The 26,837-nt window shown below is 39.8% G+C and overlaps 1 protein-coding gene across 1 annotated transcript in view; it reads left to right on the top strand.

Moving 5' to 3' along the window:
* Positions 1-26,837, top strand: part of LOC137433809 (catenin delta-2) — a 145,659-nt gene that overhangs the window by 94,456 nt on the left and 24,366 nt on the right. The window contains exons 7-14 of the mRNA XM_068126189.2: positions 156-699; positions 1,272-1,433; positions 1,704-1,929; positions 15,079-15,211; positions 17,588-17,795; positions 18,933-19,122; positions 23,431-23,548; positions 26,521-26,700. Of these exons, the coding sequence (XP_067982290.2) occupies positions 156-699; positions 1,272-1,433; positions 1,704-1,929; positions 15,079-15,211; positions 17,588-17,795; positions 18,933-19,122; positions 23,431-23,548; positions 26,521-26,700 (1,761 nt within the window). The remainder of the gene's footprint in view (positions 1-155; positions 700-1,271; positions 1,434-1,703; positions 1,930-15,078; positions 15,212-17,587; positions 17,796-18,932; positions 19,123-23,430; positions 23,549-26,520; positions 26,701-26,837) is intronic.

Below are 26,837 nucleotides of genomic sequence, written 5' to 3'. Positions count from 1 at the left end.
GCAATGATTTGTCATGGTCGAGGAGCTTGATTACTTGAGATGGTATTTCAAATTGATCTTCACAATCGATATTGCTGTGTTGCATCGCATTTTAGATTCGTGTCAGTTTGCCAGTGCAAATACAATTTATACTTTTGCCTTTCCCCTCTGTACAGGCTTGTCCGGCACTTGACATGAAGCCCTGGCCAATGCCTTCGGTGTATGCACGCTCAGCTTCTCTTTCGCACACCCACGATCAGCACCCTTTTATGCCTGGCTCATCTGGGTTAACCAAACCATCGGTATGGAACGCTTATGCACCTGTACCAATGGGATATCATCAAGGCAAGGCCTCCCCTTTTGACATGAATGAGAGCTATGCAAGACGGGGTCTACGACCTGCGAATCTTGGAAATGGAAACTTTTCATGGACACCATCACCAGTCTCTCCTGGCTCCCACCAGTATGAAAGTTTGCCTGAATCATCACCAAACTCTCGTGATGCAGTTGCGCCACCCAGTGCCATGTCAATTGCTTGCTCTGGTACCACCAGCTATCCCCAGCCACCTTCAGGGCCGATGGCCTATCCAGGGATGCTTGTGTCGACCCACACGAGCACAACCTCACCCTCACAATGCTACGGCACTGTATGCCACGGCTCACCGGCTCTGCGATCAAACGAGCGTGCTCTCCTTACTAGGCACGGTAGCCTTCCTGTTGGTAAGTTGGTGCTCGATGTTATTTTAATTAAGGACATTAGCCTTTGTTTTTCAAATTAAGTGATTTTATGTTCATTCCAACTTTTTATACATGCATTCTGATTGAGCAAAATTTCAATAGTAATTCAGTTCCAGATTCTTTCAAATGACAGATTTCTGTTTTGTCTCAAAATAGCTTGACATTCTGATTGAATAACCAATAGCAAGCTCGATAACCCCTCCCACATGCCCCTCAAACCTTCACCCCACTATACTGACACCCTGATTGCATCAACCAGGGTTGTTAAGGAATGGTTTCATTTTCAGCAAAGTTTACATTTGGATTCTTTCATTTTTTTTGCATGTACAATTTATTCATTTTCCACAGTAGATTTTTCACAAAAGAAACAAAATCAAATCTAAACTCGTGTAATTTTATTCAAAACGTTCACTTCCACGAAGCAGATTTGGCAGTATTAATATTCGGGCTAAAGTACAGTAAAAACATGCAGATTTGAAAATTAGTCTGATTTTATGCGTCTGGAGGGTGTTTTGAAGCATCTTTGTGAGCCAATGCGCATTTGTGTGCTGCAGGTGTCCGAGCTCCATTTGCGAACGCTCATCCTGCCACTGCAGAGCCACACTTCTTGCACTCACCCGAACGACGCATCACACCCATCTACGAGGGCCAGGTGTACCGAAGTCCCGATGCTCGTGCCCCAGGCCGCTCACACGCTGACTACCTCTCTGCCTGTGGTAAAACATAAAACCTTATTGGGTTGTGGGTTTTGGCGAAAGTCTTTGAATAGTCGAAAGCGTCGTTTTGACTATTCAAAAGTTATCAAGTCACAAGTGCACTCCTACATCTAAAGTTCTGATCCCCGTCAACTTTCTTCTAATCTATCGCTGACTTGTTCTTCTGAATGATTATGTGCCTCCTGACTTTGTTATTTGGAATGGTCGTCTCTCATGCCCCCCTCCATCTCCCCGACTCCACCACCACCCCACCCCGACCACTTTCTGCAGCTGTTCAAAGGTCTAGCAGCCAGCGCAGTGCATGCAGCTTCCAGAATTATGAACGAGTAGGTCAAGCTAACTACACTGAACCGTATCCACCTCTAACCCGCCATCCCTCCACCGAACACAGACAGGGACGTCTTGGAGGACATGGGCCTGCATCCGTCCCTGGGTCCAGGCAGTATACCTACATGGCTCTCAAAGCTCTCACACAAGGCTCACAGATGGATGGCAGGTAATTGAGCTCTAGAGGATAATGTAACCTGTTAGTGTTGTGCATTAAACATAGCCCTGCTCTCAAGCCGTCCTTTTAGTTTCATCTATCAATCTAGTTTCTGGTGTTGGGCTAGCGGCTAGGGTGTCAGCTTAGGATCCTAGGATCTTGGGTTCGAATCCCGGTCGATCGCTGAATTAACGCCAGGGGGGTTGACTCAGCCTGTCATACCTTCCGAGGTCGGCTAATTGAGTACCAGTTCACTGGTAATTCCCTGCTTGTCGTTAAAGGCGGCAAAAAGGGTTGGCGTCAGGAAGGGCATCCGGCCGTAAAACATTGCTTCAAAAAGGGGACCGAAAAACAACAACTACCACGGTTCCCGAAAAAGGCCAACCCCGCTTGCGGGGAAAAATGGCCTCTAAAGGTGGTTTTTAAATTTTTTTTATCAATCTAGTTTCTACCATTGTCTTTCATACGATTAAAGCTACGTTTTGAGGGTTTTTTTTGCTATTCATAGACTTGCATGTCTCGTCTGGATATTTGTCATTATTTGGTCACATCTTTCAAGTTGGTGGAGCAAATAAGGCACAACAAAGCTGAAAAATGAAAATCAGTTGTCATGCTCCGATTTTCGAGCTAACTGCAGACACAGCCAATCAGAAAACATTGCTTAATGATGAGGCTCAGGCCCGGTGCTTCGCCCGGTGAGTGACATTCATCCGGGGCTGCTGAGACCGTGCTCACATTCCAACATGCCCCCTCTCCTTCCATCGCATGTCTTCAACGCTGTGTCTCCATAAGTACACTTGATTCTTCTCTGATTTGAAGTCGGTTGATCAATTTCTTGTAACGGTACAGACGTGAATGAATCATTTGTTGTACACATTCTGTGGTGCCACGGACCCACATGTTGGAGGGAGGCTAATTATAAGGGAGTTTCCTGCTGTTCTAATAGCTATTTGACCGAGGACTCTGCCCAGACCTTTACCCTGAGAAACATTCCCTACCAGCTGTAGAAACCATCGAGGCACTTCGATTGTAAATGAGGTGTTTTTTGTTGGCTGCATGTTCAATATTATAATTCTGCAAAGAAGAAAAAAAGTTTGTTTTTTTGTTTTGTTTGTTTTTTTTGAACCTCCAAAGTTTTCACTTGTGGGATTTCACAGAGAAGTGAGAAGTTGAACATAGTGGTTGTGCTTAAAACCCTGCATTTCTTCTCTTTCCACAAGAGGCTGTTAAACTGGCTGTTTGCTTTGGTGGTTGAGTTATTTAATTTGTGCTGTGGTGCTCGAAGCATTGAAATGTGGTTACCATTAGTAATTCCCATCACGTGCATCGTACGAGCACAGGAGTGGGGAAGTGAGGCGGCTTTGTAGTTGAAGTGGCTTGCAAATGGTGGTGAAGGTGATGGGAAGGGAATTGTGGTGGTTCCAGAGAAAGTGTGGTGATTACAGAGGAAGGTTATAAGAGGTTGAGGACTGTTTTGAAGAGGAAGACATTGCATTGTTTCGCATGAAGTGACACCAAAGTGCACGTATCATTAAGTTTCACAGCTAACTTGCTTCCTTGATGGCCTAAATATGTGAAAATTGTACCATTTTTTTTTCCTTTCCTGTACTGATGTGACTGCAAATATTGGTGAGTCACATCAACTTGTAACAAGTTTGACATTTTTGAAGAGCCACCGTCAACAAACAATCCCAGCATTTTTCTACTTCTTTGTTAAAAAAATATAATTCTAATATTAATAAATAATAATATCATTTCATTTTTTTAGGAGGGTCTTCTGGCAAAACACTATTAGGAGAGCTATTAGGTTATTAGGCATGAGCTTAGCAGAGCTGCAGCCCCCTGCATCTGTCGGATTGTACTGCAGCCAATACCAGGAAGATAATTTAATTCTCAATTTTATAGACTCATCCACCCCAGAAAGAAACCATCAACAGACACACGTTTCAGGCTTGTTGGCCCTCGTCTTATTGGGGCAGCCTCTTTTTTTATTTCCTCCTTCTTTTTATTAATTTATTTTTTACAAAAAAGGTTAAAAAAAAAAAAACCCGAAACACTCATACCTGCAGCTTGGGACGTGCACTTTGACCCCACAGCCAAAGTACACACTCTGACGAGACTGTCCCATGAGCATACACCAGCACCTCAGTCCGAAGGCTGAAGTACATGGTCAATCAAATACACATATCCGAACGAGGAAAGATCAGGATGCATGGTTATACAGTTAGACCACTCCTTAATATGAGTAGGTCCCCATAAGCGAGGAGCAGAAACTCCTCTCTGGAATGAACTGGTCAAACCCTACAAGACATTGTCAAGATCATACCCCATTACAGTAATGGATACCAGGAAGCAAGTGCCTCACCAACTATAGCTGTATGCATCCTGACCAACAAGAAATTCCCACCACACATTAACCTGTCTGTGGTACACAAAAGAGTTCTGGGGGGAGCCAGGAACAATTTAAATTTTTTTAAAGCTCTTCTGGCTAAGCAGTTGCATATTCTTTGCCTGTTTGGTCCAATCAAATCGTTTATTTTGTTTGGCCCAATCAAAAGAAGGCTTTTGTTGAAGCATTCACCACGGTGCAGGATGATGTCATGGCATTCCGATGGATAGTGCTTCAAACTCAACAGTCACGGGATTGCTGCTGTCTTTAGCCACCCCCCCCCCCCCCCCACCACGCAATGGGGGGGACGTGTGTGTGTGTGTGCGTGTGTGTGCGTTTGTGTGTGTGTGTCAGTCGTTGGTTGGTTGTTATCTCCATATGTGGGTTTCAGAAGGTGGAATGTGGCATGGAGCCCTCCCAGATCGCAAAGTATCTACCTTAGTGTCTGTCTGAGCTGGAACTTTTAACTTTTTTTTTTTAAACCATTTGAGCTTTTATCATCAAATTTTCAACAAAGTTTTATTGTGGGAATATAGAGAAGTCAAATTAATTTTGTCAAAAGGTCAAAGGTCAGCAATCACATAAAATTGTCAATTTGCATATTGGTTTACTGAATTGGTTCCCCAATCAAAACCTAGAAGCTAATTGTTTTTTGGGTTTTTTTTAAATGAAAAGATCAAAGGTCAAGGTTGCATAAAATCAATTTTCTTCCAATTGACTTGAAAATTGAGCAGGGTTTGCATATTAGGGCACTGAACCCTATTGCCTTTGAGGTCAAAAGTTCAAGTCGCCTAAAATCGTCATTTAAAAATATTTTTTTAGCTCTGTTTGTCATGTTTAGTTTAAAGAAGAAGCAGGAGGAGAAGAGGAAGAAGAAGAAGAGGAAGAAGAAGAAGTCTTAATACAAAGCGGGCGGGGACGGATTTGCATTTTCAGATGCTTTCTGGTTGTTGTATCCATTTATTTTCTCTGCCCTTCCGACAAGATCGGAGAAGGAGACTGAAATATGTTCCTTCGGACTGACTGTCCAGTGTCCATCCAACTGATCATTAGTCCATGTACTTTTGTGTTCGTGATAATTCAAAAACCGTTGAATATTTAGCTTTCATCTTGCAGATATCTACTTCCGATGACATTATCTCAACCTGATTTGATCACAGCTGTGATTGGCTGAATTATGTTGCCATGGCAACCATCTCGGCGACTTGGCTTATGCATGTAATATTTAAAAAAAAACGTTCAAGATGTAGTTTTCATATGACAGATCTAGTCCTCATAACACCCAAAAGGCAGGGGACCTAGAGTATCGGCTCCTTATTCCATTTGTCACAGGATTGTTGTTGTTCTATGGCCCTCCAATCCTATCAAATGCTATTCCTTCCCATCACACTCCCTTCACGGGTATACCCACTAGTTCGAAATAAACAGGTTCCGAAATTTTTGTTTTCTGTTTTTGAGAGAGAGACTAAGTTAATATGAAACATTCATCTAAAGATTGCCTGTGCAGCTTATGACATAGTTTTTGGCTAAAATAAATATCAAAGTAAACACTAATCCAGGATTACCATGGTGTTTGGCTTGTGTAGAACATTATTTTGAGCATAAAAGCAAATTTCTGGGAACGAGAAAAATCTCTGTATTTACATTGAAGGCACAGATGATGTCATGAATTCTCTTATGGTTTCTAATGCCAGGAGATTTGGTTATTTTTACTTCATTTGGAAGGCAGGGAAATGCACTGAATGAAATGAAATATTTTGTTTAGTATTCAGAAATGTTTAATCCAACATAATATTGCCAACCAATAAGCTCCTAGTATTCAGTTAGGGGTATTGGTAAATTTTCATGAAGAAACCCAGCCTGTCCAGGGAAACCATGTGACTGATCAAGATTTCTTGGAGCCGCTCATGCACTGATTTTTAATCTGGACGTGATTTTGAAATGCTAAACCTCATTCCTCCTAGCTCACAGCCATGTTGCTAATCCTATCTTGCACAGTTTCCTGACTGTGTCATTAATCATCCTTTGCAATCTTTCCATCTTGGATTTTCACAAGGGGTCATCTGATATTGAACGTAAGAGTCGCAAACTATTTGATGAGCAATACCTTCCTCCTCCCCAACGCCCCCCCCCCCCCATTTGTTTAAATTTCATAGAGCTGGTACTTTGCATCATACATGTCTTGATTTACTCCACATCTGCTTTTGAAAATATTAATTACACAATGCACAACACCCCCCCCCCGTCCCCCCTCCTCCTCGCCACCTTTTCCCATTTTAAACATTTTATTTCACCGCCACCATTCACTTGCACTTCAGTGTGTCCAACCAGCCCACACAACTTTCCCACTTTTGATGCACTCGGCAATGTCATCATAGTAAAGCTCTCTTCGTAGTCCACTGTAATCCCACGCCTTATACTCGCACCCGCCCTGTCGCCCGCCCGTATAATAGGCACTTGGTGTCCCCACCCGAATGCAATGCTTTCCCGCTCCCTCTTTCTCATCGCCACGGTGGTGATCAAGCATTCCCACAAACCATGGCCAACACTGAGCATGCCTGATCGCACTGCCAGTGGGACTTGCGGATAAAAGGTCCAATAATCTTACTTTTTGGCCCCGGTTTGTATTCACGATATGTTGCTGGTTCTTTCACCCTCTGAGCTGGCCCCATTGTTGGACGCAGCACGCTGTCATTCGACGGCACACAGCTATGTTCGTGGTCACAGCAGGTAGGCAGGTGTGGTGGCTCCAAAAAGATATCTGAAATTCGTATTTTTCATACTTTAAAAGTGTATATTTTTTTTTGGTAAAAATATATTTTGATCAGCGATTTTTGGTCTTCAGATTTTTAAAGTCTGTTTTTCACGACTCCCACTCTTTGTTTGTTTTAAATCTGGTGGTATCCTGACCTAATTTAGCAATCCGAGTAGTTTTTTCCCCCTTAAGTGTGACCTACACATGCCGAAACACTCTAACTGGTATCCTTATACTGTATACATTGACCTAAGTGATACAGTGTCACCCTAGTCTCATCAAGCATCATCTTGTGGTGAAAATTGTTAAAATTCTGTTTATTGCTATTTTATATTGAATATGCTTATTTTGCTTATTTTGTTTATTTTGCAATACTTATTTTTTTTGTTTATTTTGCAATACTTATTTTTTTGTTTGTTTATTTTGCAATACTTATTTTTTTTGTTTATTTTGCAATACTTTTTTTTGTTTGTTTATTTTGCAATACTTATTTTTCTTGGTTTATTTTGCAATACTTGTTTTTTTTGTTTATTTTGCAATACTTATTTTTTTGTTTGTTTATTTTGCAATACTTATTTTTTTTGTTTATTTTGCAATACTTTTTTTTTTGTTTGTTTATTTTGCAATACTTATTTTTTTGTTTGTTTATTTTGCAATACTTATTTTTTTTGTTTATTTTGCAATGTTCTTTTGAGATTTTGAATGAAAGATTAACGTGGAAAAAGACTGGAGGTTTGGTGACATCTTAGGTGTTATTTTGGGCTGGTAGTATAGTCTCCCAGCTATGTGCGCCCGCCTCTGATGTGTCCATTCTGGGTTTGAATCTGGACCATGTTATAAACTGTGTTTCGCAGCCAGGGTGAGGCATCTGTGTGCGCCAACCATCAGATATTATAAAGCTGGATAAACCGTCTGTGCACACTGCTTGTTCATCGGCGTCACAGATTCCGTGGTGTGTTTCACAAAGATGAGGCAAGTTATTGCTGGCACCATTTAAAAATTTACAAATTCATGCGTAAACTAGCTGTAAGTAGCAAGTGGTCTCGTTTCTTGACATCATGTTATATTGCTTGCTATCTCAGGGTTTGGTTGTCTGAGCAGCAGCTTGTGGTTTGTGCAGTTTGCATGAGAAACCAAATTCACCAGGTAGGCCCCAAGAGTCGTGTGAACGGCCAATTTTGACGACACGAGAGGTGACCATTAGGGATTTGGAATTGTCCAAAGGTATTTTGCCACATAATGTGTTTATATTGAGGAGTAAAGAGTTTACTTTTAAGTATAGGAGATCTGGTGTTGGGCTAGCGGCTAGGGTGCCAGCTTAGGATCCTAGGATCCTGGGTTCGAATCCCGGTCGATCGCTGAATTAACGCCAGGGGGGTTGACTCAGCCTGTGTGTCTGGTGTTGGGCTAGCGGCTAGGGTGCCAGCTTAGGATCCTAGGATCCTGGGTTCGAATCCCGGTCGATCACTGAATTAACGCCAGGGGGGTTGACTCAGCCTGTCATCCTTCCGAGGTCGGCTAATTGAGGACCAGTTCACTGGTAATTCCCTGTTTGTCGTTAAAGGCGGCATAAAGGGTTGGCGTCAGGAAGGGCATCCGGCCGTAAAACATTGCTTCAAAAAGGGGACCGAAAAACAACAACAACCACGGTTCCCGAAAAAGGCCAACCCCCGCTTGCGGGGAAAAATGGCCTCTAAAGGTGGTTTTTTTAATTTTTTTTTTATAGGAGATCCCTGACGAGGAACTTCAATGCAGTGATGGGCCACTGGGCCCATCAAGCTCATGCAATGGTTGCCAACCTATGGTCGTTTGACTGTGCTCTATTCTTTTTTAAATTGTGAGCATCAAGTAAGGAAGTAGGATGTGCCATTCTTAAAGTCTTTGGTAGGGCTCAGCTGCGGTTCGAACATCTGACCTCTCAGACTGGGAGCAGACACTCCAACCATTATATCACCGAGTCTGGTTGTGTATGAATGTTTGAATTATTATGGATTCAAATGAAACTGCATTTCAACTGTAATTAGATATTCGTTATCTATTAGTTAATTTATCATCCTCTTGCAGCCTGCACTTGTGACTCATTTCTCCAGGCTATTATGTAGCATGTATTATGTAATTTATGTTGCGTGATACCCTGGGGGAACGAGATAAAGTGTTGGTCACTTTAATGAAATTATCTTTTTGCAAAATAATTATTTTGCAGCTTTTGAATTTCTTGGGATTTATAAAACTAATTTGAATAATTTTTTTATTATTAAAAACAGTATGATTGCAGCTATAGCAATTTGTTGCATTATGTTAGATCAGCCATGCCTCCAGGGTCGGATTAACCTTTTGTGGGTCTGGTGCCAAACAAATTTGTGGGCCCCTATTTGGGTAACCATTGCAAAAGACAGGAGATCTACACAGAAATAGTCTTTAACACAGCACACATCTGCATACAATATTTACAAGTTTAAGTTGCAGATGGAGGTGGCTGCCACAAGGGTACCAGCAATGGTAGCCCTAGGACAGAAGGGCATATACACAAGGATACATAAAATAAATAACAAATTAAAAAATATAAATATAACAGTGGATAAGAAACAGCCTGCCATTTGCTGATCCCACTAAGTTATTTATATATATATATATAATTATATATATATATATATATATATATTCTAGCAATAAAGTAGATACATATTCTTTATTGAAACATATTGCGGTGTACACTTAAAAAAAAAAAAAAATTGGTCACTGTGAGAGGATTGTGTGACAAGAGATACAAGTAAAGTGGGGGTGGTTAGAAGGTGGAAAGAGTTGGCTGAGGACCGAGGGTAGTGGAGGAGTATTGTGGTCAAGGTAGGGCAGGAGCTTGGTGCCATTGTACCGCACCCCTTATAAAGGCAATAGGAGGAGAACAACAACAACATGGGCCCCTTCTGATCGTTGGCCTGTTGCCGAGGCACCATCAGCGCCGTTATAAACCCGCCATCACTTCGCTGGCAGGTTTAATCAAAAGACGGAATGTTGCATATCACACACATATTGCAGGTGTATCTGTGTCTCAATGAGGTGAAATATGTGAAAAAGGACATTTTATAACCCATAGTTATTGTTTTCACCATGCCTGTGGTTGTTCTTTGTGTGCTCTTTCAATGTACTTTTACTTTTTTTTCTATTGCTTCGAGAAGTATTACTATATTTAATTTTGTGTGCTCCTTTCATGTCCGTCGTGCTTCATGCTAAAGGTTTCCTGCTATCCTACCACTGGAATTTGTACATTAAAGCTCTAAATCCTGCCTCTTCCTCTTCCCTCCTGGAAAGACGAGCTTTCAAAACATGAAACAAGCAGCTTTATGATAAAGCGGACACTAATTTTTGTTCAAAGTAAATCGATTACTAGCTGTCCAACGGTACTATTTTTATTTTTCTACGACAGCAGGAACCTTTTAGAATAAAGTGTGATGGACACACAGACACACACACACACACACACACACACACACACACACACACACACACACAGACACCTTTCATTTTCGTGAAAGATTGCTGCACAACTGCATATGCAGAGTTTATTCTTCAGCATCCAGGGTACAACAATATTTACTACATGATGTATCATAAATGCTCCAATGGATTTGATGGTGTTGAATTGGGAGTTAACTCTGATGCTGAAATAGTTCTGACCAGATTCTCTATCACTTTCTGGCCAGATTTCAAGCTGCACGTTTTGAGTCACATGATGATTACTTTCATCATCATCAATGTATCATGCACTTGACAAAGCTTCGTAAAACTGTCGAAGCAGTTTGTTGGCAAGGTTATGCTGGGTGGTTGACCATTGGGATCAGGGAAGGAATTTTTAAAAAATTTCAGGATGCCGGCCAAAACTCGCCTACTCTACCCAAAAGATTCCGAAGGGTCTCGTCCAACAACGTCCAGTGCTGGCATACGGGTCGGTGCAGGGATTGTTGAATTGCTCTGCATGAGAAATACCAGGGTAACAGGTTTCTAATTGGATCGAGATTCAAACTCAGACAAGACAGCTCGGATGCAAGTGTGCATACGTCGAAACAATCCGCCATCCCAAGATGACTTTAACCTTATAGTCAGGTTCACTATGTTTTTTCGTTCAAAATCATGGTAGATTAGCAAACCTATACATTTTTGGAAACGTTATTACATGGAAAATCTGAAAATCAATGTTTACATTTGCCAATTCCGACCAATTCGATTCGACCAATTCGACCAATCGACCAATTCCATTCGACCAATTCGACCAATCGACCAATTCCATTCGACTAATTCGACCATTCGACCAATCGTTTCGATCGACCATTCGACCAATTCGATTTGCCAATCAATTTGACCGACCTTTGCTTGTGTGGAACGGACTGTGAAAACGATGCGGACTATATTGTCGGATACGACACACAGGACGGCGATGACGAACTCTAAATGGCATATTCTGTAATCGTGTATGTTTGATGCCATTGACTGCCTGTGTATGTTTTGTCATTGACTGCCTGTGTAGATGTGAAGTTATACTGACTGCATGTGTATATATGATTTTGCTGACTGCCTGTGCATGTTTGGTGATATTAATTATTGTGACACATTTTGATGTTATTAACTGCCTGTACAAAATGATAACATGTATTTGATTATGCAACTTATCGCGAATATAAAGACAGTATTTTGCTATTCATAACCTTTGATTCGTGTCTTACCATTCCCCATAGCACTAATTTGATACTTTCATTGGATTCATTGTCCCTGAAAATATAGGTTTAGTGTATTTTAAAGTTTTTAGGGTAATTAGAGGCAGAAATAGAACAAAATATGTATTTTACAGTGGCCATTTTGAAAATCCAAAATGGCCGCCATACAGGTATCTCTCCAAATGTAAACATTGATTTTTCGTTTCCTTATGCTATAACCTTTCCAAAAATGTATAGGTTTGCTAATCTACCATGATTTTGAACGAAATATAATTTATTGACATAGTGAACCTGACTATTACCCAAATTTAAGAAAATGAAACGGTGGTTAAGCTCATCCCTCCATATAAGGAGGAATATTAAATTGAATTTCATCGGCTTCATTTTACAATAAAAACTTACTTTTCTTTATAAAATTTTTATTCATTATTTATTGAATTTATTTATTTTTTATTGATACAGAATCTTTTTAAATTTAATTTATTGATTGTTAAAAATCTAGGTCCTCTTTATCCCCCTTTACCATCCTCCTTCAACTACATTCTGTAAGTCAGTCATTGTATTTGTAATATAATATCCATACTCATATGCAAGTTTGGCAGTGTTTTTAGCATGTACATGTACTGTATATGTATGTACATGTATCATGGTACAAGAGATTTTCATTACCTCCGCCACCAAAGGTGGATGGAAGTTATGTTTTCACCCCTGTCTGTCTTTGTTTGTTTGCTTGTTTGTGAACAAGATATCTCAGAAAGTTGTGTACGGATTCTGACGAAATTTGGCAGAGATGTAGCATATGTGACGAGGACGAAATGATTAGATTTTGGTGAAGATCCCGATTCGGATCCGGCTACTATAATTTTTAAAGCGATTCTTCACCATTAAGAGATTGGGCCAAAAACGATACATAGCGGGATATCTCAAACGGTTGTTGACGGATTTGGACGAAACTTGGTGGACAGGTTGTGTGTCTGACAAGGACGACTCGATTCGATTTTGGTGAAGATCTGAATATGGATTCGGAAATTAGAATTTTTTAATTTTTTAAAGTGATTCTTCACCATTGAATGATATGGCCAACCATGCGGAGGTATGCTCTCTACTGAGTGCCGTTCTAGTTTTCTACCTGTGACATGTCGCATGTGTACAAGGGCTTCGCTTTGCTGTTGTTGTTGTGGTTGTTGTTGTTGGGTTTCTTGTTGGGTGTCGATTTTTGAAATGTGCACCTATTCGTTGGAAAGCTGTTGGACCACACCCACGTCCGCCGCTTGACTCCACCCACCAAAGTACCAAGGCAAAATTATATGGCCATCATCTTGTTTCCTAGTGGGCCTAACATAGGCCTATATGCCAGTAGGCCTCTGCTGATTACATGCTGCCCAGCTTTGTTGCATCAGATTTACATTGGCTTTGTTTGGATCCAGTGTTAAATTATCAGTGAGGTTTAATCAAGCTCATATGCGTCTCTAAAAAAAAAGTCATTTTTGAATGTACACATATGTTCGTATCCCAATCGGCCCGTTAACGGATTTTTAAAGCCAATTTACTCGTGCTTGATGGCAAAGTCCCGCACTTCGAATGTCCACGTACAGGTTTTTATGAACAAAAGGTTCATTGCCACAGATAGAATGGGAGGGTGGAAGAGAAAGAGAAAGAAAGAGAGAGACAGACAGAGATAGATACAGAGACAGATACAGAGACAGACGCATGACAAAACTGAGGTAACAGGTATAAAATAAATCCCATGTTAAGAATCACAGTGAATCTTATCCATCTAATCTTATTCATACATATGAGAACATGGGACAAACATGGCTCTATCTAACCTTATTCATTCACATGGGAACACAAGAAAAACATGGCTCTATCTAACCTTATTCATTGACATGGGACCTTCGGACAAACACGGCTCTATCTAATTTTATTCATTCATATGGTAACACGAGACGGACATGGCTCTATCTAATCTTATTCATTCACATGGGAAGACCGTCACACTTGTATTGAACCAAACCCTGAAGACCCCCAGAGATGAATTTTTAAATATCTTCAACAGCAAGGATGAGGGAGTTGAGAGGACAAAGGAGTTGAAAATATATATATTTGTCTTGAAGCCACTCTGGCCACTCTGGCCACTCTGCCATAAAGCCCAGATCGGTGGAGTGTTGCAGTGATGGTTGTCCTTCTGGAAGTTTCTCCCATCTCCACACAGGATCTCTGGAGCTCAGCCAGAGTGACCATCGGGTTCTTGGTCACCTCTTTTACCAAGGCCCTTCTCCCCCGATTGCTCAGTTTGGCCGGGCGGCCAGCTCTAGGAAGAGTCCTGGTTGTTCCAAACTTCTTCCATTTAAGAATTATGGAGGCCACTGTGCTCTTGGGAACCTTCAATGCAGCAGAGATTTTTTTGTAGGCTTCCCCAGATCTGTGCCTCGACACAATCCTGTCTCTGAGCTCTGCAGGCAGTTCCTTGGACCTCATGGCTTGGTTTTTGCTCTGATATGCATTGTCAGCTGTGATACCTCATATAGACAAGTGTGTGCCTTTCCAAATCATGTCCAATCAATTGAATTTACCACAGGTGGACTCCAATCAAGGTGTCGAAACATCTCAAAGATGATCAAGAGAAATGGGAGGCACCTGAGCTAAATTTCAAGTGTCATAGCAAAGGGTATGAATACTTATGTAAATGTGATATTTGAGTTTTTTCTTTTTAATAAATTTGCAAAACTTTCTAAGATCCTGTTTTCTCTTTGTCATTATGGAGTATTGAGTGTAGATTGATGAGGGAAAACATGAATTTAAACGATTTCAGCATGAAGCTGCAACATAACAAAATGTTTTAAAAAGTGAAGGGGTCTGAATACTTTCTGAATGCACTGTATATACATTCGAAGTTGATTATGGGAATATGCAGCATGGATGTGATTTTATGCCAAGTTATTTTAACGACGTATTACCTTCCTATGAACATGGCTTTCTTTGAAAGGAATGGGTTTATTTATTATGGGGAGCAATGCTGGTTTTGTTAGGTATTTTAACCAACCAAACACAACTGGCATTGCTTCCCAAAAAGTATTATTGTGCCTTATAACCTACCAAATGCATTCCCTAACAAACAAACACAACCAGCTTTGCTCATCTTTTATAATTCCTCAGCAGGAACCATCTATAATAAATCTATAATGTACTTCATAAGTTCCGTGACCATCTATAATTCACAATTAAAGAGCTGTAATAATTTATTTTTGTATTGGTTTGATTGCATTTTCATCGAATGTATTTGTTCTTCAAAATGACGTGTACAGGGGGATTGCTTGGCGTAACCCTGATCTCGGTGAAGTAGTTCAGATGCTTCAGCACCAACAACCATCAGTTCAAGCCAATGCCGCAGCTTACCTCCAGCACCTTTGTTATCGGGATACAAAAGTGAAATCCGAGGTAAGATCACAGGACGGCATGTTGATATTTACATTAAACATATTTATAAATTAGTTAAATTTACTAAATTTTGAAGCATTGTTTGTGCCTCTAATTTTTTTATTTTTTTTGAAATTCTAAGAATGGGGAAACAAGCAAAGTGAGGGTGTATTGATTTCACTTTCAATGAGCCAATCACTGTGTGCCTAGCCTCACACAGCCAATCAGCGGCATCTTGCGACTTGTTCCTCAGCCACATGAAGCATAGCCAGCGCTTGCTTTGTGTGGGATTTTTTTTTTTGTATATACAAAGTCGAGGCTTGTGGAATAGTTAGAACACTGAACAGATCAGGACACAACAGAACAAAGGGACAGTATAAAAAGGGGAAAAACAGCAACAGCATGGTTAAAAGACAAAATGGAGGGATGCTTGGACAAACAATGGGTGTGGGGGGAATGAGGGGTAGGGAAGGATGCATGGGGTGGACACGGGGGTGCTGAGACAGGGGTGAGGGTAACCACCTTGGGGCCCAGAACAAGTGGGGGCCTTTAATTACTCCAATTTTTTTGTTTCATGTAATGATTGTGACGATAAAACACCAATTTTGGATATATGAATAAGAATTAAGTGAATAACATCCCAATTTCCCTTAAACATGGCATGTGTTTCTGATGATGAAAATCCCGAAACCTCGATGGCATTTACGCGGAGATGAACGGATTCGTGTCTTAGCTCATTTCATCCGAATGGGATTTGGTCAAAACTTCTGTGTTCATTTACGTCATTACCGCGATTATCATTATGTAATTTGTTCCCACAGTAGTTTATTTTTATGATGGAGGGTGTTACTTTAAAAAAAAAAGGAAAATATTTTTGAAGGGGTCCAGATGAAGGGGGTCAGACACTAGGTATTTACCCCGGGGCCCATTCTGGCTCTTGTCGGCCCTGGGTGGGCAAGATGGATACAAAGGCAAACTCTCAGGAAATAAAAACGGGAAAGTGATAGGCCAATTGACTCTGCTTCATCGTGGGAGATTACAATGATCTTGAAGGCCTTGGTTTTCACGAGATCAAGCTGATCAAGACGTAAGGTAGGGGAGTCAGCCGAGAGGGGAGACCAGTACTCAATAAAGCTGCGGATGAAAGATTTTTAGGTGGATATGAGTTGATGTGTGCCAACAAAAGACTTTGTACAACGGAGGATTCCCAGTTAGCAACTGGCTTTGGAGGCCAACGTTGATATGTGGCTTTCCCAAACAGAGGATGATAGTGGAACCCAGTAGTTTGAGTGACTGAATTTCCTGAAGAGGATTGTTAAGAAAGTTGATAGGAGGGTTTGCCATGTTGTACTTTTGGAGAGATAGTGAGAGTGTGAGATTTGTCACTATTGAAAGACATATACCAAGTGTTTGACCAGTTTGTGATGTTCTCAAGGTCTGGAGATAGGTAATAGGCTGAAACCTGCCTGTTTGAAGGATGGGTGACATCACAGCAGAGGTTGGAGTCATCAGCAAATATATAGAGTATTTTACAGAGAGTCAGAGATCATTTATGAATATCAGTCAAATGATTGAGCCCATAATACTGCCTTGGGGCACTCCAGCCTGAAATGGGAGAGGAGATGAAAGGATTCTGTTGAGTGCCACACATTGGCTACAAGAGTAGATTAAGTCAGTAAGCCATATGTGGAGTTGTCCTTGGATGCCATAGGCAGAGTGTTTTGAGAGAGAGGCAGAATGCCAGTAATTATCGAAAGCTCAAGATATGTTTAGACTCTAGAGAGATGGCCCTCATCTTATGTCTGACATTGAGGGCCTTCATCCATTGTTGGGTGAGTAGATAATAAACATATATCTGAGAGAATTTTGTTGTTTACCTTTTGGACAAGGAGAGGTTTGTTTCTTTCTTTTCCACTTCAGCCTCCATAATCTAGGAAGCATGAAGTCATGCTAGTGCTAGTCAATCCATGAGTGTTGAATACAAATTGGGAAAAGGTAAATGAACAGGGAAATCCAACAAAATATATAAATGGTGTGCACACATGGTTTACAGAACCATTGCCCTCTATTGGCTATTGATGACCTTTTTAATTTATTTATTTTTCTACAAAGTTGAAGCTCAGAAGAGTGAGGCAATAGAGGGGGGTAAAAGGCAACACACCAACAGTGTGCCAGCGGGACAACAAGCAGGGGAATGAATGAACAGAAAACGATGAAACACGGCAACCGACGTGGACAAGCACCCACCTTGAAGGAAGGGAAACCTGGAGCCGGAAGCTGGAAAGGAATTCCAAATCGGAACCGGAAAACCGCTGACAAATACACTGAAGTTAGACAACTTTTTTTGAAGGCTGAAGGTGCTTATTTGCTAAACCGTAATCTGGTGTGCACATGCAGGTTCGTCGACTGGGGGGCATTGCTCATCTTGTGGAACTACTCAGCAGTGACCAGCCGGAGGTGCGGCATGCGGCATGCGGTGCACTCAGAAACCTTTCATTCGGTGGAAGTGAAAACAAAGCGGCCCTGAGGGTGGCTCGCGGATTGCCAGTCCTCGCTCAGCTGCTCCAGCGTGACCAAGACCATAATATGCAGGAAGTCATCACAGGTATTTGCACTGTAAGGTGCACAGGACTGAAATACTGAAATGAAACGTCTTCGTTGTGTTGATGTTTAATATTTTTCCCGAAAGCATATAAGAGCTAACACATAGAACATCTAATAAAAGGAGAGGGAGACAAGGGGGGGAGAGAGAGGGGGAGAGAGTGGGAAGCGCAACAACAGTTTTGGCATTTACACGAGGAAATAACTCCTTGATTTCAGCCTTATCTCAAACCCTACCTAAAGTCATTACAAAGGAACATTAAACGGTTGGCCAATTGGTGTAACTTCATCAGACTAAAATTTTGGACTCCTTTGCAACCCAAACAGGAAAGAGCAATCAGAGATTGCAGACCCTCGCCAGGACGTGTTTTTGTGTTTTTTAAGGCTTTTGTGTTAAAACAAATATGGCAGCCAAACCACGTGACCGATGACATCATCATTATTTTTTCTGCACCAATTTATCCATAGATGATGCTCAAGAAATTTCATCTGGAGTGGATAAAGTTTTGTACTTGTCAAATTATGACGTCATAATTGATGCACCTATGACATCATCATTAACATATATTATTCCCCGAATGGAGAGTTTGTTACAGTGAGCCCATGTCTCAATTTTTTCTATGCAGTGCTTTCGGAGAGATGATTTTTTTTCCTGTTTTTCCAAGATGGCGCCTGTAACACGTGACATATGACGTCATCATTACCATTAATAATACTACAGGAGGAGGTGCACCGATCGTGAAAATTTATTGTCAATCGGACCAACGGTTGCAGAGAAAATCATATTTATTCTGTGCGGACAAACAAACACACAGGCAGACACACACAAGCAAACGGACTCAAATGCAATACCCTATCTTCTGGCGAGGGTAATAAGACCATTTCCATTCCTGACATTATTTCATGAAAAGCTATCAACTTTTGAGATATCAAATTTAGTTTTTCATGTTTTCCATGCAATTTTAATATAGCATTCAGTTAAAACCTATTTCAGGTCTTAGCTATGACTTGTTTATTTATGTCGATTTAATAATTAAAATTAAAATTTATGTATACTCACCCCTTGACTGTCAATATGTCGTATTCCCAAGTGCACCATGCTTTCACTCAAACAGACATCGTCTTGTGCTGTCCTTCACAGGCCTGCTCTGGAATCTCTCATCCTGTGAAGACCTCAAAATGCCCATCATCAATTCTGCACTGACACCACTCACAAATACCATAATTCTTCCATTGGTGGGCTTGGGTTCTGCCACCACAGATTCTTCAGTGGGTGAAACACAGTCACCCGCAGACTGCCAACTGCTTCGAAATTCCACTGGTTGTCTGAGGTATGCCAACTAAGCAGATATTGAAGTATTTTTTACAATTTTCAATTACATATGCAATAACTATGCAAGAAGTTCTCATTTGGAGTACAACCCCTCACCCCACAATGCTGGATACTATTGTTAAATATTTATTTTGAGCTATTTTGAGAGAACATAAACAGCGACATCCAAGCATACATACTGAGACTGGTGTGATTACATTTCTTACAGTGGGTCAAATGACAAGGTCACAGCTTAAGCTCAAAAAATTGTGGAAATTTCATCCAGATCCGTTCAATGGTCTATCAGTTATTGGCTCTTAGTTTAATTCCGTTAAAATTTGACCAGCCGCTGTGACCTTGATCTTTCACCTCCATCCACGAGTCCATTATTCATTTCTGGGAAGACTCCAATTAAATCTGTTAGTGTCATCACAAATGCTCCAACGGATTAGTAGTAACTAAGTTAGATCTTCACCATTTAAAATGCATTAGCATATATAGGTCTATATAGGTCTATATAGGTCATATTTGGCAAAGGTCGAACCCACCAAGTGTCGCAAAATACGCTTGCTTGCTTGTGAGATATTTTGCTAACAGGTGGATAGATACACACGCACAGACAGGACTGATTACAAATACTGTCCGGGCAGTAGTAAGTTTTGCGGTTACATTGTTTTAGTGGTAAACATATTGGAATGGGATTTTTATTTTTCCTCCTTACAAGATTGAGGCTCATGGAAGAGCAAGGTAGCGCAGGGTATGAACTGATATAGTAGGACAACGGGGTAGTTCTTGGACACAATAAGTGAATGAATGAACAGGAAAAAAGAGGAGTGGGAAAAACACAAACACTAAGAGGGTTGGGTTATGAAGGGTTAATGGGGGTAAATAAAGATTGTGGGCAACAATGGGGACTATATGAGATGACTGTGCACTGGCTTCTTGAAGTGTTCTCGCATCTGATGGAAGTCAACACTATTAGTGTCTTTAATTTTAGACTTCAAGAAAGGTGCATGAGTCCCACGAGAATTACTGAGTTGCTCAGATTATAGATTAAAAACAAAACAAAATAACTTTCACACCAACGAGCTTGAGGGAGAGAGGTCATTTTCCTGTGCCGCCTACTCTAGTCTACATGTGATGTAAATCCACATATTGTGGCCGACTTTTGGGATGGGCACTTAATTGCCGTCTATTACAAAATGCAGTGCTGCCTCCAAACTATTAATCAAGTAAAAATAAATGAAGCAAAATTGTGACCTGAATTATAATTGCAAATCCTTATTAATCCTCCATTCCTCCTTTTTGATAGGCCAGACTAATTATCCTGGAAATATAACTTTTCTGATGGTTCCTCCATCTCCCCACGACATAATAACTCTTTTTCCATGTTTCAAATGTTCCATTTTTCTTTTTTCTTGTTTGTAAATTTTCTTTCAACCATAAGACAATCAGCAATTGAAAAATGCTCAAACAGCTTAAATTATGTTGTTTTGGATCTTTTTGAGGCCTAGGTTCAATTACATTTGGGAATTAATTTTGGAGCACAATTATGCTCGCATTTCTTTATGGATGCAAGTTATCCTGTAATTGACCCCAAGTGGTGTAACCCATCTGGAATCTTTGAAGTCTTCATTTGATTTTCATGCAACTATTCCATGTTGAGTGAATAAGGCGTCCAGGTGGTGGCCAGAGGGTACAGTTCTGAGTGTGGGCTGACAGGACAGCTCTAGTCTGCCAGGATGACAGTTTATCGTGAGGTCAAGAATCACACACGATGTTCAGGCCGGCCTTGTATTGCTGAGTGTGCCATCCTTTGGTGTAAATGTTAAGCCATTTCTCCTTGTGCGAGCATTTGCTTGTTGATGGAAAAAATTGTTGACTTGGGCTTCCGGTTCCAGGTTCCTCCATTCCAGGTTACTATTCTGTGATAGCGGCTGTCTTGTAAAGCTGAGGATACCTGTTCCAGAATTGTCTTGTTTAACAGATTTTGATACTTGCTGGTGTTTATTACCTCTGCCACAGAAGATTGGCGGAGGTTATGTTTTCACCCCTGTCTGTCTGTATGTCTGTCTGTCTATGTTTGTTTGTCTCTGAGCAGGTTATCTCAAAAGGTTGTGGATGCATTTGGATGAAATTTGCTGAACAGGTTGGGTGTGTGACAAGGACGAATTGATTAGATTTTGGTGAAGGTACGGATCCGTGTCCGGATACGAGACATTAGTGATTCTTCACCATTGCGAGATGGGACCAAAACCGATATATAGCATGATATTTCAAAAAGTTGGGGACGAGTTATGACAAAACTTGTTGGATGAGTTGGTTATGTAACAAGAACAAGCCGATTTGATTTTGGTTGAGGTCCGAATCAAGATCTGGCCTATCAGTGGGATACAAAACGTAAACTGATCAGCCTGACGGAGGTACGTGCTCTACAAAGTGCCATTGTAGTTTGTTGATGTAAACCAGTTGATTGTCTCATTCCGTGCCTTCCTGTGTGTTTCATTTGCTGGGTTTGTGTGTCATTGCTCGTATGGGACTCGTGTAGACCTGTTGCTGTTTCCTTCCATCCCTCTTTTCTTGTTCATTCATTCCCTTGGATTATTTCCCCACTGCCTCACTGTCAGGTTGTTTCCTTGCTGCCTATTCCCCCCTATAGCCTCTCTCTCATATGAGCCTTGCTATTGTAGTACTTATTTGAAATAGTTGGCCATTGTTTATAAACATGATCCCACAGTACCTTTTTGAAAGAGTAAGCCATTATGTGCCAGTACCATGGTAAAATTTGATATTCCTTTCCTAATTTATGGTAGTGGTAGTAGGGGATGGAACCAGGAAGCCTGCATCGGTGGCATAGTCACATTCCCACAATCTGATGCAGACTAACAGCCAAGTAGAAAATGCATGAGAATATGTTGATTGTTCAACTATTGTTTGACCATTTGAATATATATAACATTTGTGTATTTATCTCATCATCTGATGGATTTTTGTGATGTGTTTGTACTACTACATCATTGGGGCCTGAGCATGAGCCTTTTAAATTTGGGAGATGTTATAGAGATTACTTGAACTCGTTTGCTTATGTTGCAAACGCTTGTGGTGAAATTCCTGTAATGAGGAGCCTCCTGTTGGGTTTTGAAAGATGTGGTTGTCTTTAGATATATTCTTTTTAGGTCTCATTTTAAGACTGTTCCTTTGAAGTGATGTGAAACACATAATTGTAATGAATGTTGAAATGTTCCTTTATTTCACGTTTGTTAGGAGAAATGTGAAACTTGTCAATGGTTGAGTTTTAAAAAAACAGTATGTGATGTAAATTTGCTGAAGATTAATTGTGTATTCGGATACATTCAGCCATTATTGTAATAACTAATGTATATTGCCCAAAGATATCTGAAATATGATCACAAGTCACAAGTCGTAGCCAATTGTTATTTATGTAGCCTGGAAGAATGAAATGAATGAATGATCGTTTTAAGGCCATTTTTCCCCGCTAGAGCTGGGGTCAGCCTTGCGAGCCCCATGACAATCATGGTTCCCTGTTTGAGGCAATGTTTTTATGGCCGGATGCCCTTCCTGACGCCAACCCTTGGTCACGCTCTTACGATGCGCAGGGATACAGTGTACCTGTTCTACATCATTGTGCCATCAATGATGTGTGCCATCAATGATGTGGATACAGTGTGCCATCATCATCAGCCTGGAAGATGAAACAAAAACTGGTTTCCTCCTTTTTTTTCTTTGAGAATGCAACTCAATTGCATTTTAATTATTTATTTCGATTCAGAAATGTCAAAGTCTTCAAAAGGCTCTCGTTAAAAATTTGTAAATATACCTACCAATTCATATTGTTATGGATGTGTATGACTTATTACCTTCGCAAAAGCGGAAGGTTATGTTTTGATCGCTGTGTATTTATTTGTATGTCTGTGTGTGTGTGTGTATGTTATTCGCATAACTCAAAAAGTATTCAACCGAATTGCATGAAATTTGGTGGGATGATTGGTTATTATACGGGACACATTTGATTAGATTTTGGGAGCAATCGGGTCAAAGGTCAAGGTCAAGGTCACGAAAAGGTCAAAACTGTTCACTGTTCTGTTCCCTACACTCCCATGCCAAGTACAGAACAGTAGCTGCGGCGAAGGTATGCGCTCTACCGAGTGCCCGTTCTAGTTGGTAATTGAGTTTAGTTTATACTAGTTATTTCCATAGATGTTTAGCATTAGCAGCAAATACACAATTGATTGTTGTAGACATTATTTACAATGACTTGATGGGTTTTCCATTTTCTTCCACCATTGGATAACACACTTGAAACCAGAAATGTGTGCTCAGCTGGAGAGGAGGCACGAAAGAACATGCGGGAGTGTGAGGGCCTTGTGGAGGCTTTGCTCCGTATCATCAAAAACTCATTGGACAACGATACACACAGCAGCAAGGTATGTTGGATTTCCATTGACATAACACCGAGTCCCACTGGGTTGTTTGAGCTTGATCTTTTTTGGGGGGGTTATTATTATTATATTTTTAAAATTTATTTGTTTATCCACTTTTTTGTCACTTTCACTTTATTTATTGTGTTTGCTAGTTCTTGTCTTGATTTGTCAAACGATGCAAATATTATGCCATTCCATCCAAAATGCACATTGTTGAGCTTTTATAAATGATGTTCTGCTCGTTTCCTCCAAGTTGTGATCCCTTGCTTGAGAAACAGCAGGTCATGACTGGGAAACTAAACCCAAATTTGAAAAGGGAAGAAAAGCAAAATCTGAACCTGATCAAGGTTTCTATTATTTCACTTCTTTATGGGTAGTTGTGATTTCATTGAAGTTCAGAGTTTCTGTGGAAGCAATGATGTCTTGCTTTTGTGGGTCTTGGGCTGGCTGTTGAAAACGTGTTTCGGATTATGTAAAATGAGCATTTTGTTCATGAGCAGTTGTTGTAATTCTATTTTGGAATTTAACTTTTTCACCTGTTTTAAAATGAAGCAGCATAGAGGAATATAATGATTGGAATGAAATTTCATTATATAACGAGTTTCTAAATTTCATTTTATAACAAGTTTCCAAACTTCATTTTATAACAAATTTACAAACTTCATTTTATAAATTTCATTTTTTCACAAGTTTCTAAATTTCATTTTATAACAAGTTTCTAAATTTCATTTTATAACGAGTTTCTAAATCTTGAATTGAGTTGGATCTTGGAGACGGCGTGAAGCTGGAAGGTGTGAAAACATTTTGCTACCTCGGAGACATGCTGAATGGAGAAGGTGGATCAGACTCGGCAACGGTTGCTAGAGTGAGATGTGCATGGAAGAAGTTTCGGGAACTGAGTGGCGTGCTGATGATGAGGGGAGTGTCGTTGAAGCTGAAGGGAAAGGTGTATGCTGCATGTGTGAGAAGTGTTATGATTTATGGGAGCGAGACATGGGTAATGAACGTAGAGCAGCAACGAAGGTTGGAAAGGGTGGAAATGCGAATGGTTCGACGGATGTGCGGAGTATTGTTGAGAGAGAGGAAGACAAATGATTAATTGCGAAAGATGATGGGAATAGAGCCTGTGATTGATGCTGTGAAGAGGAACAGGTTGAGATGGTTTGGTCATGTGTTGAGGAATGATGAAAGTGACTGGTTGAGAAGAGTGATGGAAATGAATGTAGAAGGAAGTAGAGGACGGGGAAGACCGAGAAAGACTTGGCTGAAGACGGTGGAAGAAGAAATGCGGGCAAGGGGGTTAACAAGGAGAGATGCAGAAAATAGGGCAAAATGGAGAAGATTGTCATGGGGACCGCAAGGCTAACCCCCGCTCTAGTAGGGAAAATGGCCTTTAAAATGCATGTTGTTGTTGTTTGTTGTAACGAGTTTCTAAATCTCATTTTATAACGAGTTTCTAAATCTCATTTTATAACGAGTTTCTAAATCTCATTTTATAACGAGTTTCTAAATTTCATTTTATAACGAGTTTCTACATCTCATTTTATAACAAGTTTCTAAATTTCATTTTATAACGAGTTTCTAATTCCCATTTTATAACGAGTTTCTAAATCTCATTTTATAACGAGTTTCTAAATTTCATTTTATAACGAGTTTCTAAATCTCATTTTATAATGAGTTTCTAAATTTCATTTTATAACAAGTTTCTAAATCTCATTTTATAAAGAGTTTCTAAATCTCATTTTATAACAAGTTTCTAAATTTCATTTTATAACGAGTTTCTAAATTTCATTTTATAACGAGTTTCTAAATCTCATTTTATAATGAGTTTCTAAATTTCATTTTATAACAAGTTTCTAAATTTCATTTTATAACGAGTTTCTAAATCTCATTTTATAACGAGTTTCTAAATCTCATTTTATAACGAGTTTCTAAATCTCATTTTATAACAAGTTTCTAAATTTCATTTTATAACGAGTTTCTAAACGTCATTTTATAACGAGTTTCTAAATTTCATTTTATAACAAGGACAGGTTGGCGTAGCTAAGTTGTTGAGCCATAGTAGCTGTAGTAATAGTAGTAGTAGTCGTAGTAGTCATAGTAACAAGAGTTTCTATTCGTTATGCGTCTTGTCAGGGAGAAGTAAGGTCACCAAAAAATCACTGTTAATATAATTTTAACTTTTAGTGTTAATATAATTTTAATGTTAATATAATTTTTTATATTAACATTAAAATGTTAATAATGTTGATAACATAATAATAATGTTAATAATGTTAATATAATTTTAACTTTTAGTGTTAATATAATTTTTTCCAAAGTGATTACCTGGGACAGTCAGGTATTTTGAAAATTTTAAATACAGTATATTCTTGTACAAGTATTTTAAGTGTTGGTTTGTTTGGTGTTCAAATCAAAACATCATTCATTGTGCTCAGAATCTACGTTCAAATTACCCTCTATACAGTGATGATTTTATTATGTCAATGTAATTCATGTGAAAGTACACTGGTATCCTTGTTAAAAGTACACCGGTTTCTTGATATCCTTGTTCAAGTGATTTACGTGCCAACTCCACCATGACTAGTTTTAGTCGTCTGAAAAAAGGAAAAAAGATGATAGATTAGCAAGTTTGGTGCGCCCATTCCAAGGTTACATGGTGTACTGACTTGAGTGGTTGTCAACATTGTGATTGTTAATTTTGCTTCATACATAGAGAGTGCACCTCGATGGCATTTTTATTATTTATTTTGATTTACAAATGTCAAAATCCATATATATTCAATAAGCTCTAATTAAAATATCTCCTGTTAATTTTAATATTCCCACTTGTTGATATAATGTATCAGATTCATCATGGTACTGTAGTTGGGTCGAGCCTTTCCAAAATTATTTTGTTTGAATTAAATCACTTATTTTGCTTATTTATAGAAAATATTCTAATATTAATCTTGTGTCCACTTTTGTGATCTTAGGTGGTAGAGAACTGTGTGTGCGTGTTGAGGAACCTTTCATACCGACTCTCCATGGAGACTCCAGGAGCTGTCGAGACAGGTAACGAAACTGGGTCAAGCAGAACAAGCCGCACCAAGGAACGGAACAAAGAAAGGAGCTGCTGTTGGGGGAAGAAACGGAAGAAGAAGCCACAGGAGGAGGTATGCCATTAGAAGCTGTGTCCTTAACTTTTTGGAAGAATATTCATAACATCCTGGAAGTTACTGCGGTTTTCTAATATAATTAATTTGGATTTATTTATTAATGCAGTACCTACTTCATCTTCAGTAACAATTCA

The sequence above is a fragment of the Myxine glutinosa genome, chromosome 1 (genome assembly GCF_964187855.1).
Source record: "Myxine glutinosa chromosome 1, kmMyxGlut1.1, whole genome shotgun sequence".
In the NCBI taxonomy this organism is placed as follows: domain Eukaryota; kingdom Metazoa; phylum Chordata; class Myxini; order Myxiniformes; family Myxinidae; genus Myxine; species Myxine glutinosa.
Note: the sequence above shows the minus strand (reverse complement) of the source record. Positions and strands in the feature narration are given on the sequence as shown.